This window comes from Rhinoraja longicauda, chromosome 35 (assembly GCF_053455715.1).
Source record: "Rhinoraja longicauda isolate Sanriku21f chromosome 35, sRhiLon1.1, whole genome shotgun sequence".
NCBI lineage: Eukaryota > Metazoa > Chordata > Chondrichthyes > Rajiformes > Arhynchobatidae > Rhinoraja > Rhinoraja longicauda.
The window spans coordinates 22,595,673-22,609,648 of NC_135987.1; the positions used below are offsets into that span (position 1 = coordinate 22,595,673).

General features: G+C 40.5%; 1 protein-coding gene across 2 annotated transcripts in view; it reads right to left on the reverse strand.

Moving 5' to 3' along the window:
• kat6b (K(lysine) acetyltransferase 6B) overlaps positions 1–13,976 on the reverse strand; it is a 95,964-nt gene that overhangs the window by 26,420 nt on the left and 55,568 nt on the right. For both annotated transcript variants that reach the window (XM_078428570.1, XM_078428569.1), the window contains exons 9-12: positions 9,366–9,481; positions 7,992–8,133; positions 6,103–6,264; positions 1,727–1,820 (exon numbers count right to left, since the gene is read on the reverse strand). In XM_078428570.1, coding sequence (XP_078284696.1) covers positions 1,727–1,820; positions 6,103–6,264; positions 7,992–8,133; positions 9,366–9,481 — 514 coding nt within the window. The remainder of the gene's footprint in view (positions 1–1,726; positions 1,821–6,102; positions 6,265–7,991; positions 8,134–9,365; positions 9,482–13,976) is intronic.

Here is a 13,976-nt window from a genome sequence, read left to right on the forward strand (position 1 = left end):
AACTTCTAATAGCTTTTAATCATTAAGACCTGGTCATTGCTCCAACATTATGTCTACAGTGAGAGTTAAATGCTCTATTAAAGCTTTTCAGCTGGTAAGCTGCATTTACCAGCCCCATGCTGTAAACCATCAATAGAGAAAAACTACAAAACAAACAAATTAGGCAAAACATTGTACAGCTTGCTTAATGCAAGTCTTAGAGTGCATTGGGTTCTCGCAACTGCAACTGAAGGGCTACATCAACAGTATGAATTTAGCATACTTTGAAATTCCATACTTCATCTTTTCCTTATCTTGATTTGATATTACTGTTTGAACACTGACAGCTTCATAAGCAGACTAGTTTTATAAGCAATAGTACCCGATTGCTGTGATCTTGTCAGATGACAGCAACAACGAGGTGAGAGTTGGAATGTGTAAAGCATTCACGCAGCCCTTTAGGAGGTCAATGAGAACAACTTCTACAGTTGTACCGGGCCCTGGTGAGACCGCACCTGGAGTACTGTGTGCAGTTTTGGTCTCCAAATTTGAGGAAGGATATTCTTGCTATTGAGGGCGTGCAGCGTAGGTTCACTAGGTTAATTCCCGGAATGGCGGGACTGTCGTATGTTGAAAGGCTGGAGCAATTAGGCTTGTATACACTGGAATTTAGAAGGATGAGGGGGGATCTTATTGAAACATATAAGATAATTAGGGGATTGGACACATTAGAGGCAGGAAACATGTTCCCAATGTTGGGGGAGTCCAGAACAAGGGGCCACAGTTTAAGAATAAGGGGTAGGCCATTTAGAACGGAGATGAGGAAGAACTTTTTCAGTCAGAGAGTGGTGAAGGTGTGGAATTCTCTGCCTCAGAAGGCAGTGGAGGCCAGTTCGTTGGATGCTTTCAAGAGAGAGCTGGATAAAGCTCTTAAGGATAGCGGAGTGAGGGGGTATGGGGAGAAGGCAGGAACGGGGTACTGATTGAGAGTGATCAGCCATGATCGCATTGAATGGCGGTGCTGGCTCGAAGGGCTGAATGGCCTACTCCTGCACCTATTGTCTATTGTCTATAACCCAGGAACTCTCAGCAGAGGATATCATACAGCTAGTTGCTTTTACTTCCATTTACTACAAAACAGACAACTATGTATTTGTATGCTCCTAAAACATGAAAATGACAGATTAAGAAGCTGGCTTTAATACACTGCAACTTTAACTCCCTCAATTTTATAAAATGTTATGGTCTGTATAAAATGCAAGGGATATTCTTTCACAAGCCTTTAATAGGGAAAATCAAGTGTGATTTCTCAAGATGGTGTCAAATGTATCATCTCTGGTTTGTTCAATTTCCTACTACTAAAATATAATTATTGTATTTGCAAAAGCTTTTGAAATATTTCATTTTTTTTCTACCTAATTGTTTGATCTTTAAAAGGTACTGGATATGCTGATTGCATCCTATTTCATTTCAATCTTTAGCAATATGTTTCAGCCTGCTGGCTTTGAGTGCTGACTTGTGCTTTGACAGTTACATTCTTAATTCAAGATGAGCGAAATGAGAAGAGTAACATTTTATAACTTACGTCAACAAATAACGTCAAGGTTTCCGATATTTAATGAGGCAAAAATCAAAGCAGTTACATCAAAAGTAAAATGTAACATTTATCCATTTTTAAATTCCATTATTTATAAGAACTAACATTCGCATTATTGGAACACTGTTTCAAACAAAGCAAAGCACTTACTGAAATCAATCAGGAACCTTCCAAAGCCTTGCCTTTGGTACTGGGGCATGATCATTATGCAAGAGACATTGTACTTCTGCTGGCAAAGCTTTTCCTGAGGGATGAAGAAATAGACATGGTTGGTCAGTGCTCTGCGATGCTGACAACATGTATTACCCAACACTGCCCTTGTCTAATGTCACAGTGACCTAGGCAAACACTGATTGCGAATAATAATGACAGTTGATGATCTGTTCGTGTTGTTTTCAGTCAGATCCAAATTGTCATCTCTGTCGTTGAACCTTGTGTCTCATGTCGATGGTTTCCTGAAAGTGGCAACACAGGTGGGTGGGATGGTGAAGGCAGCAAATGGCATGCTTGCCTTTGCAGCCGAGGAAGGGCATGGAATATAACAGTTGGGATGTCACACTGCAACGTTCCTACATACTGACAGATTGTATTTGGAGTGCAGTGTTGGTTGGATTGGAGGTTTTCAGTTAGGGGAAAATATTAGATAGGGTGGGCTCGTTTTCACTGGAGTAAAGAAGGCTGAAGAAGACCACATAAAATTATAAGAGGCACACATGGAGCAGACAGTTAGAATATTTTTCACATGGACACAAGGTGCTGGAGCAACTCAGCAGATCAGGCAGCATTTCCAGAGAACATGGATAGGTGACATTTTGGGTCTTCAGAAGAAATCTGAAGAAGTCTTCTTCAGTCTGAAGAAGGGTCTCAACCCAAAACATGGTCTATCCATGTTCTCCGGAGATGCTGCCTGATCTGCTGAGTTACTCCTTTTGTGTATTATCCAGCATTTACAGTTCCTTGTTTCTACTTCTTTTTCTCATGGAATGGATATTAAAAAACAAGAAGATATAAGTGAAGAGAAAATGAGAGAAAAGTGTTTGAAAGTCACTGAAAGGAAGCATGCAGGTACAGCAGGCAGTGAAGAAAGCCAATGGAATGTTGGCATTCATAACAAGAGGAGTTGCGTATAAGAGCAAAGAGGTCCTTCTGCAGTTGTACAGGGCCCTAGTGAGACCGCACCTGGAGTACTGTGTGCAGTTTTGGTCTCCAAATTTGAGGAAGGATATTCTTGCTATTGAGGACGTGCAGCGTAGGTTTACTAGGTTAATTCCCGGAATGGGGGGACTGTCATATGTTGAAAGACTGGAGCGACTAGGTTTGTATACACTGGAATTTTGAAGAATGAGAGGGGATCTTATCGAAACGTATAAGATTATTAAGGGGTTGGACATGTTAGAGGCAGGAAACATGTTCCCAATGTTGGGGGAGTCCAGAACCAGGGGCCACAGTTTAAGAATAAGGGGTAGGCCATTTAGAACGGAGATGAGGAAAAACTTTTTTAGTCAGAGAGTTGTGAATCTGTGGAATTCTCTGCCTCAGAGGGCAGTGGAGGCCAATTCTCTGAATACATTCAAGAGAGAGCTAGATAGAGCTCTTAAGGATAGCGGAGTCAGGGGGTATGGGGAGAAAGCAGGAACGGGGTACTGATTGAGAATGATCAGCCATGATCACATTGAATGGCGGTGCTGGCTCGAAGGGCCGAATGGCCTACTCCTGCACCTATTGTCTATTGTCTATTGAAATGTTTTTCGGGGCAAGTTTTTTTGCACAGAGAATGGTTGACATCTGGATCTCACTGAGGTGGTGAAATCAACTGCAATTGGAGTTTAAATAGGCAAGATATTGAAGTATACAGACCTAACATGGGCATATGAAATTAGGGTAGTTGGGCAAAAAAGATGGCATGGACTGGGTGAGCCAACGGGTCTCTGATGTACAACTCTATGACTGTTTGACAAACAGATGATGTACATGGGTTTTCTGTGTTAAAATCTTTTCAATTTAATTTTTCAATACAATGCCAGAGACATGTCTTTGAAAATTTGATTTGCCCAGCAATTTCCTTCAAAATACATATTTACTGTTTAAATATAGAAAGACATTATATATTTTGTACAGAATGGAATGTTCAACTGTGATTCAAATTAACACATAACAGTTAATTGGATTCATTTAGTGAAGAACTAGGCTGCTACTAAAATAAACATAATCTACTTCAGCCATAGGATTTAAACATTTTTAACACCACTTGACATTTTTGCTCGATCAATATTTAGCAGGCAATCAATGCATCCTGATGCCGCATAAATTAAACCTCTTTATTAGGTTAATCCAAATAATAAATGATTCAAAACTAGCAGACGCTGTTGTACCTGCAGTAAAGGTGAAAGGATAAGTTAGATATTCATTCAGCTTCATTTTCTAAAAATTGAACAGACATTCTTGTGGCATGGGTAAGGTCAAACTAGCCACAAAACGTCTAGACAACTCCATCTATTCGATACATAACCCCTGCAATACTGCACACAATACCTGTTTTACCTTCAGACATCTATTTCAAAAGGAGTTCAGACAAATAAACAAGGAAATGAATACAGAGCCTTTCCATTTCCCGCTGATGATAAAACTCAAACAGCATCAAGTAATCTCTAAATGGAATAATCACTCTGTATTAAATTTGGACAAACTTGCAGTCTGATAAAACATTGTATGTTGTCATGATATCTGCAACTGCACCAATTCATGGTTTGCTGTGCTGTATACAATATTAGGCCATCTAACATTGAATTCCCCTTTAAAAGACACAAAACGCTGGAGAACATGGACAGGTGATGTTTCGAATCGGGACTCTTGAATTCCCTTTCTAAGTCTTGAAACAGTGGAGGAGGTGTGCCATTCTGCCTGATGGGTTCATGCCAGTTCCATATCAGTCCATTCTGCTGTTTTTTCCCCAGTACCATGCAAACCTTCTCCCCCTCATGCCTATCCATTCCCTCTCAGAAACTATGATAGACAATGTTATTATTATTATTATTATTATTATTATGTTTAAAGGAAGTGGGTTGCAGATTATAACCCTTCCTTGTTTGAAAAAGCAATTCCTCGGATACTAGCTCTATCTTTTGCCCTTCACATTGACTCTGAGCCCATGGTCACTGGACTTCTGCTAACAGGAACTGCTTCCCTCTATATTTCTTCTCGTAACCCATCATCATCTGCACATTTCTATCAGTCGCCCTCTCCACTTTCAACTGAAGTAATCTTGTATACATAGAACAAAGAGCAGCACAACACAGGAACAGAACAATGAAGGCAAGCAAACCATACGCCTTCTTTACCACTCTATCGATTTTATGTTGCCAATTTCCGGGAGCTACGGACTGGGACCCCATGATCTCTCTGGACATCAATGCCTTTGAGTGCCTTGGAACAAAGTAACAACATTGGCCACACTCCAATTCTCTGGCACCTTGCCTGTGACTACAGAAGATACAAAAATCATCTTCAAGGCTCCTGCATTATCTTCCCTTAGGCTCTGGGGATTTGTGCACCTTAATGCTCCTATACCACCTCCTTCTCGATCTTAAACGGCTCCAGTATATTAGATTCTCCACACTGTTCTCACCGCACTCAAAGTCCTTCAGCTTGGACAGATTTCAAGAACCCATATCGTTCCTTGTCTACATCCTCTGATTCCAAGCATAAATTCCCTCCTTTATCCTTGAGAGGCCCAACCTTCTCCTTAGTCATCCCCTTGCTTTTAATATAGATATAAAGACCTTTTCCATTCAAACTTTGTAGCCGAATTGACACTTCTCTGGAACCATTCTACCAACTCTTTTCTCCATTCTGTCTACAATCGTCTCTGCTCACCCTCCTGAATTGTGTCATTTGGTCTCAATTTCCCAACCAAATGCATCACTTTGTACTCCTCTGTATTAAATATCACCTGCCAATTGTCTGCCTTTTGAGCAGGTAGTCTATTACTATTCTCCCCTCTGTTGATCACATTTCCAAGTTTCCACTAAAAACAACACATTGACTGGTTTGTCTGAGCTGCTGCTTCATGAGAATTCATATTTTCACTCTTAACTATCAGAACTCTCTGAATACATTCAAGAGAGAGCTAGATAGAGCTCTTAAGGATAGCGGAGTCAGGGGATATGGGGAGAAAGCAGGAACGGGGTACTGATTGAGAATGATCAGCCATGATCACATTGAATGGTGGTGCTGGCTCGAAGGGCCGAATGGTCTACTCCTGCATCTATTGTCTATTGTCTAATTTGCATGATGTATAAACGTTATATATAAATATGAATACATCTTAATTATAAGAAAGTGTATCAAAACCGCAACAATAAAAAACTCCTTTAAGTTTGTTAGAGATTCTAATCCCCTCAATATTAGTAAATTAGAACATTAATCCCAATAAATATTTTGACTATTTTCATTTCACCCATATCTTCTTTCATGTTAATTCAACAAGGGGATGGTTTGATTTGACAATTTACATCTGAAACACTTACCTTCGAGAAGTAGCCAACAAGATGACAACCCTTTTCATCATTTTTAGTTAACACGTAGAAAAGAAATGGCTCAACATCATAATAAAGTGTCTTATGGTCCAGGAAAAGCTTGGCTAACAGACAGAGATTTTGGCAGTAGATCTTACTGATATTTCCATCAACCTGTAAATGGAATTGTAGGCTGGGATCATCATCAAAAAAATATCTTCTTCCTCCAAAAATAATTATTGGTATTTTTTCTAATTCCGCAGATTAAAACTGTTTTGGGTATTTATTAACACAGCTTTCTTTGAAAGGACAGTTGTGCACAAACGTTATCATTAAACTACAACTCTAATTTGAAATTTCAAGGTATCTAAACATCTTAGGCACAAAGCCTAGAAATAAGGAATTGTAGATGCTGGGTTACCAAGGAAAGACATAAAATGCTGAACTAACTCAGTGGGCCAGGCAGCATTCCCAAGAGACTGGTCTAGGTACCGTTTCCATTCAGAATTCTTCATTGCTATCCCTGCAGTCTGAAGGGTCCCGACCCAAAACATCACCTATCCATGTTCTCCAGGGATGCTGCCTGAAACTGCTGACTTACTCCAGCATTTTATAATGGATGCAGCATATACATTTACAATCAATCCACTTAGGCACATTTATGTTGCATAAAGTATGGTCACATTTTATTAAGTAAGCCCTAAGTGACTCCATGACAATCTGATTTCAGGATAACACTCTCTCAATTTCTTTCCTGTTTGTTTGGGCTTCAATTAAAAATGGTACTTCCAGGTTAATGTAAAGTGTAATTACAACAAGTTTAGTGTTAGTTTTTAGAGATACTGTGTGGAAACAGGCCCTTTGTGCCACTGAGTCCGAGCCAATCAGTAATCACCTGTACACTAGTTCTATCCTACAAATTGGGGACAATTTACAGAAGCCAATTTACCCACAAATCTGCACGTCTTTGGAATGTGCGAGGAAACCAGAGCATCTGGTGCAAACCCACAAGGAGAACATACACAGTTCTCACTGGGAGAACATACAAACTCTGTGCTGACAGCACCCGTAGGCAGGATCAAACCCGAGTCTCTAGCATTGTAAGGCAGCAACTCTACCGCTGCAACACTGTACTGCCCTAACCCACTACAAGCCACTATTAAATAATCGTTCCCTTGCTGAAGGCTGCATCTATCTCATGAACTAATCCTCAAATTGAAAAACGACCTAATGAACCATCTATATACTAAAACTCTCGTTTGTTTGTTTATTTGTTCCTGAACTACAGCCAAAGCGGTACATGATAGCCTGACAATTTTAGGCCCACCTTATTCACTGGGAAGAAGTTTAATTGAAATTGGTGTTACATTTTTTTAAGTTATTCACATTTTAAAGCTTAAATCTATCTCCTTGGGAGGGAAGGGGGAGGGAGAGAGGGGGTGAGGATGGATAAGGGGGGGATGGAGTGGGGGGGAGGGGAAGGGGTAGAGGGAGGGGGAGGAGGGAGGGGAGAGGGGAGGGGAGAAAGGAGGGAGGGGGAGGGGGGAAAGGAGAGGGTGCTACAACAATGCAGGAGAAGTTTGGGCCCAACGGGTCCACTTGGTCTAGTACATTCTAAAACCCACATGTAAATTATTTGAATTTACTTCTATTTTAGTCTATTAGCCATAAAATCACATATAGAATTTACTCTGTATGAATAAAGAGAGATAACTGCTTCTACAAAGGTGAAGTGAATTGTTCAAGAAATGGATTGCATTTACAGCGATTTACTAAATGAGTAATAACTAAAATACAATTCAAAGTATAATTTCCAGCAACAACTTTTATCAAAGTCACTACAAAGTCATAATATGAAATTATTTGCAACAGAAACTATAGCTAAACTTTGAATACTTTACCTCAAACACGGACAGATCCTGTTTCCGGTATATTTCATTAGCAGGGGGATGGTACCAGCCACATTTCTTGGTGTGCCTCTGCAGAATGTTCCGACTCTTCATGTACTTCAGACAAAATTCACATAGGTAAAGCTTTAGGAGCCTACAATAAAAAAGGAAATATGTTATTACTAACTTATTAATCACTAAACAGTGAAAGTTTATTTGTTTGTAACTCTTGTTGTGTGAGGGTGAGTATCCCAAGTGGATTTTATACATTTTTACATTGTGTTGAATAACAGGGTGCATAATAACCATTTTATTTATAGCTTGTTCATGGTTCTTTGGGGCCTTAAGCCAAATATAAGTAAGAGAAGTCAAAATTACTGTGTATTGAAGCATAAGACTTCCACATTTTTAAGAATGCATACAGTTTCTGCCCTTCGCGTAGAACTCCAACTCGTCTCTCTTGACAGCAATAAATATAATCTCTGGCAATGCTATTCTGCTTATTGGCAAAACAAGGAACCAATGCCCAGTTTTTTTTTAAGGAAATTAAAACCATAATTTGCTGCAAATGATTGGCCAAAGTAATACCTTTAATTAAGTAATGTGTATCTCTATTTCTTGGTCAGGTAGTTAAAACAATTGAATTGTATGAAGAGTCTAGAGATGAGATTATAGATTCCTAGTAATGTGGCTCAGGGCTCCTACATGTTGCATTTAGAGACAATCAGCACATTAATTTTCATTATATTTGTTTCTTGGCAATGCCATTCAATTATAATCAGCACGTTTTTTATTCTGAACAGAAGGGTAAGTGTTGAGATTAGTTTATTCTGTTTATAGCTTTTTCACAGGCATTGGAAGCCACAATTCAATTTGTCCAAGCAGCATGTGGGACTGCCTTCCACCAGTTTGGATTTCTGAAGCTTGTGCTTTGACCGCTAGTCATAATCTACAACACTTTAGAAAATATCAAAGTAAAACACTGCAGGATCAATTGCACAAATTTGTCTCTCAATAAAAATGGTAATATATTGTATATATTAATATTTTACCGTTACCAAGCAAACAGAGTGTAAATCCAGTTTAACCTGCTTCCCATTTGACTTCCCTAATAACCAAAATAGATTGACAAAAAACTGCTTCAGTGCGTTTAAGAGCTGACAATAATGTAAGTCGATGACTCTTCAGCAAGATATTATGTGTGTAATAATACAACACAATACTGGGATTATTTTAAAAATGCAATGAACATAATATAATAAAAGGACAAACAAGGCACATTGCATCCTCAGCTAAATGCAGTTGCCTAATGAAGTTGAATTAATTGGTCGACTTCTTCCACATGTACATGAAACTTTTACAATAACAGAAAGTGTGGAATATTACCTTGCGTACTCTTGTGGGTATGGTGAAGAATACCAAGTATGGATTTCATACTTCCCAAATTCAATTACAGATGGATATCGACTGTGGGCCTCCACAGTTGTAATCACTCCCGTTTTCTGACAAATAATTAGCAAGGTTAAGAAAAATGAATTCATTGCAGGTGCCCAAAAAAATATTACACTCCAAATTGTGTTACTATCATTATAATAGTTCATTTATTATTTTTTGAGAAAGACAGGTTTATTCAACAACTGCAAATAAAGCTGCAGTACTTACCGAAACACTCACTTTCACTTGTTAGTGTTAGAGTGATTTGTTAATTTTACAGATGATATGAAAATTTACTCATATTGGGATTAAAGCGGGCAGGCTCTTGTATGAGATTGAGATGAACTGGAGGAATGGACTAAACCCAAACAAATAGCTCAGAACCGGAACATCTGGATTTTGCACTGGGGTTAGGCATTTGGGCAGGACCAACAACTATCAGTTTACATCATAGAGAGCAAAAATGTATTGAGTTTGAGTAAATAAAAATGAACTTTGAGTTCTAGTTTATAACTCTCTTCAGGTTTATGACGAATTCCAATCAGGCATTCAAGCTGCACTAATAAGATTAATTAATCCAAAATAATAAAAAAATATAGTCTTTACAAAAGGATTGTGGCTTGTTAATAAATGACTATTTGCAACAAGGAAGCATCTTATTGTAATGTTGCAGGCATCATATCTACATGGGGCATACCTGAAGGAGTAAATAACCATTAGAAGTTATTATTTTCAAGTTTTGAAACAATGAACAAGAGAAGTTCGAGTTCACTTACAATCTGTTAAGTTCGAGTTCACTTACAATCTGATACACAGCGTTTCTGCCGATACCGGACATAGTCAATGAAACACAACATTGCTGACAATACTGGACATAGTCAATGAAACACAACGCTGCTGCCAATACTGGACATCGTCACTGATACACAATGCTGCTTCTGCTGATACTGGACATATACAATAGACAATAGACAATAGGTGCAGGAGTAGACCATTCGGCCCTTCGAGCTAGCACCACCATTCAATGTGATCATGGCTGATCATTCTCAATCAGTACCCCATTCCTGCCTTCTCCCCATACCCCCTGACTCTGCTATCCTTAATAATAATAATAATAATATTCATTTATTGTCATTGCAACGAGTACAACGAAATTAAAAAATAGCCAATCCTGACGGTGCGTACAAACATATATACAATAAATGCAAAAACAAATAAATACAATTATATTAAGTACAAGATTTTTTAACGGTGTTGCCTAGTGCAAAGGTAGTGTTCAGTTCTCGTATGGCCCTGGGGTAAAAACTGTTCTTAAGTCTGTTTGTTCGGGATTTGATCGACCTGAAACGTCGACCAGAGGGCAGATGAACAAACAGACGGTGGCCGGGGTGGGATGGATCTTTTATTATTTTGCCTGCTCTACTGAGGCAGCGTAGGCTGAACAGGTGCTCCAGGGAGGGCAGTGAGCAGCCGATGATCTTCTGGGCCGTTGTGATGACCCTCTGAAGGGCCTTCCTGTCCTTTTCTGAGCAGCTGGCATACCATGTGGTTATACAGTATGCCAGCACACTCTCGATGGAGCAGCGATAGAAGGACATCATGAGCTTCTCCTGCAGGTTGGTTTTCCTGAGGATCCTCAGGAAGCGGAGTCTCTGCTGTGCCTTCTTTACTGTGGTGATGGTGTTGGTAGACCAGGTAAGATCCTCTGCGATGTGCGTACCCAGGAACCTGAAAGCGGGTACCCTTTCCACACAGACCCCATTGATGTAGAGTGGGTCGTATTCTACACTGGTTTTTCTGAAGTCAATTATAAGTTCCTTTGTTTTGGAGGAGTTCAGGACAAGATTGTTCACTGAACACCATGCTGCCAGCCTTTGGATGTCATCCCTATAGGCTGTCTCATCTCCTCCTGAGATGAGTCCAACCACAGTCGTGTCATCCGCGAACTTGATGATGGTGTTGGTGGGATGGGTGGGGGCGCAGTCGTGAGTGTAGAGGGAGTAAAGGATGGGGCTCAACACACAGCCCTGTGGTGAGCCGGTGCTCAGTGTAATGGTGGAGGAGAGGTGAGGGCCTATTTTGACGGTCTGGGGGCGGTTGGTCAGGAAGTCCTTGATCCATTGGCAGATGGTTTGGGAAAATCCAAGGTCAGAAAGTTTGGTGACCAGTCTGCTCGGGATGACCGTGTTAAAGGCAGAGCTGAAGTCGAGGAAGAGCATCCTCACATAGCTCCCCTGGTGTTCAAGGTGGGTCAGTGCAGTGTGAAGAGCAGTGTCGATGGCATCCCCTGTAGACCTATTTGCTCTGTAGGCAAACTGGTATGGGTCGAAGGTGGGTGGGAGGCTGGCTTTGATGTGCTGCAGGACCAGTCTCTCGAAGCACTTTGTGATGACCGGTGTGAGTGCTACCGGACGGTAGTCGTTAAGGCCGCTGATGACAGACTTTTTCGGCAGTGGGATGATTGTGGCGGACTTCAGGCAGGGAGGGATGGTGGATTTTAAAAGGGACAGGTTGAAGATTTTTGTGAAGACCTCAGATAATTGGTCTGCACATTCCCTCAGCACTCTGCCCGTCACACCATCGGGGCCTGCAGCTTTCCTGGGATTCACTGCTCTGAGCACGCGCTTAACATCATACTCCTGCACAGTGAAGGTGTTGCTGTCAGGTGCTGGAGAGGGTGTTATGTCTGCCACTGTAGCTTTCACCTCGAAACGAGCAAAGAAACAGTTAAGTTCCTCTGCCAGCGAGGCGTCGCCGTCGGCAGTCGTGCGGTTGCTGGTCTTGTAGTTGGTGATGTGCTGGATGCCTTGCCATACCCGCCGTGGGTCATTGTTGGTAAAGTGGTCCTCAATCTTCCTCTTGTAGGACGCTTTGGCATCCTTGATGCCTCTCTTCAGGTTGGTTCTAGCAGCACTGTATAGAGCTCTATCTAGTTCTCTCTTGAATGCATTCAGAGACTTGGCCTCCACTGCCTTCTGAGGCAGTGAATTGCAAGATTTACAACTCTCTGACTGAAAAGTTTTTCCTCATCTCCGTTCTAAATGGCCTACCCCTTATTCTTAAACTGTGGCCCCTGGTTCTGGACTCCCCCAACATTGGGAACATGTTTCCTGCCTCTAACGTGTCCAACCCCTTAATAATCTTATGTGTTTCGATAAGGTCCATATACACTGATCCATAGTCAATGATACACAACACTGCTGCTGCTAATAGTGGACATCGTCACTGATACACAACGCTGCTGCCTTTACTGGACATCGTCACTGATACACAACGCTGCTGCTGATAGTGGATATCGTCACTGATACACAACGCTGCTGCTGATAGTGGACATCGTCACTGATACACAACGCTGCTGCTGCCTATACTGGACATCGTCACTGATACACAACGCTGCTGCCTATACTGGATATCGTTACTGATACACAACGCTGCTACTGCCTATACTGGACATCGTTACTGCCAGGCAGCATTCCAGTAAAATTATACCATCACATTGTTCAAAAGCAGAAAGATGGAACTTTTCCAATTGATGTATGAAACAGATGATTCATGAATAACATAATATTAAAAATGCTATCAATACACGATGACCAAACATTGGTAACTTTCAGCAAAATGCACTGAACTGGGCTCAACCTCCCATTAATGTGGTTGAACTTTCAGAATGGGTAACACTCTGTCCTTCATTCTCAACATTCAATTCCTCCCCCACTGGCACATCTTGGCTGCACTGGATCCACATGTTTAATGCAGTTGGACTACTCTGACAGCAAATATCAATCTTGCAGCTTCTACTTTCACGAAGGGCTTGTGAATCCCTCCGCCAGAAGGAATGCAGCTATTCGGGACGATGACTCGCCAGCACCTTCTCAAATGCAGTGACAGCGGAACAATTAACACTGGTCTTGTGAACACATTGGTCTTGTGAACTGTTAACACTGGTCTTGTTAACACTGGTCTTGTGAACACCTTCTCAAATGCAGTGACAGGGGAACAATTAACACTGGTCTTGTGAACACATTGTGAAAATGAAGGAAAACACAATTCAAAAGTTTAACTGCAGTAAGCCAAAAGTAACCTCCAAATAACATTCGTTGAAAATTATAATCAAAATCTAAAAATATTCATTTTAACAAAAAATACATAGAAATAGATTTTGCAATTATGAACCACACAAGTTCTGAGGCAAAATAAAAAATGCTTGTCCACACATGCAGTGTCATGAATAGTACAAAGTTTACAGTACAAAGTATGAGCACACAAAATGATCACTTAAAAAGCAGATTTTCCTAACTAAACAAGATTACAAACATGTAATCATAAGGATCTGTTGATGAAAACTTCACATTGCTTTTATCTTTTCTGATGTAAGAAAGTAGTTCCTTAGTGTAGAAATGAATTCAAATTATGAAACTACAATCTTTTAGATTATACAGTCATAGTGCTGCCTTCATTAATACTAAAAGACCACATGTGCTTGACAGAAGAATTACTTGGTGTTCTGTCATAGAGGACTTAGATACGGGTTCCCTCTTGAGTGCTCACCTGGAAATTAGATAT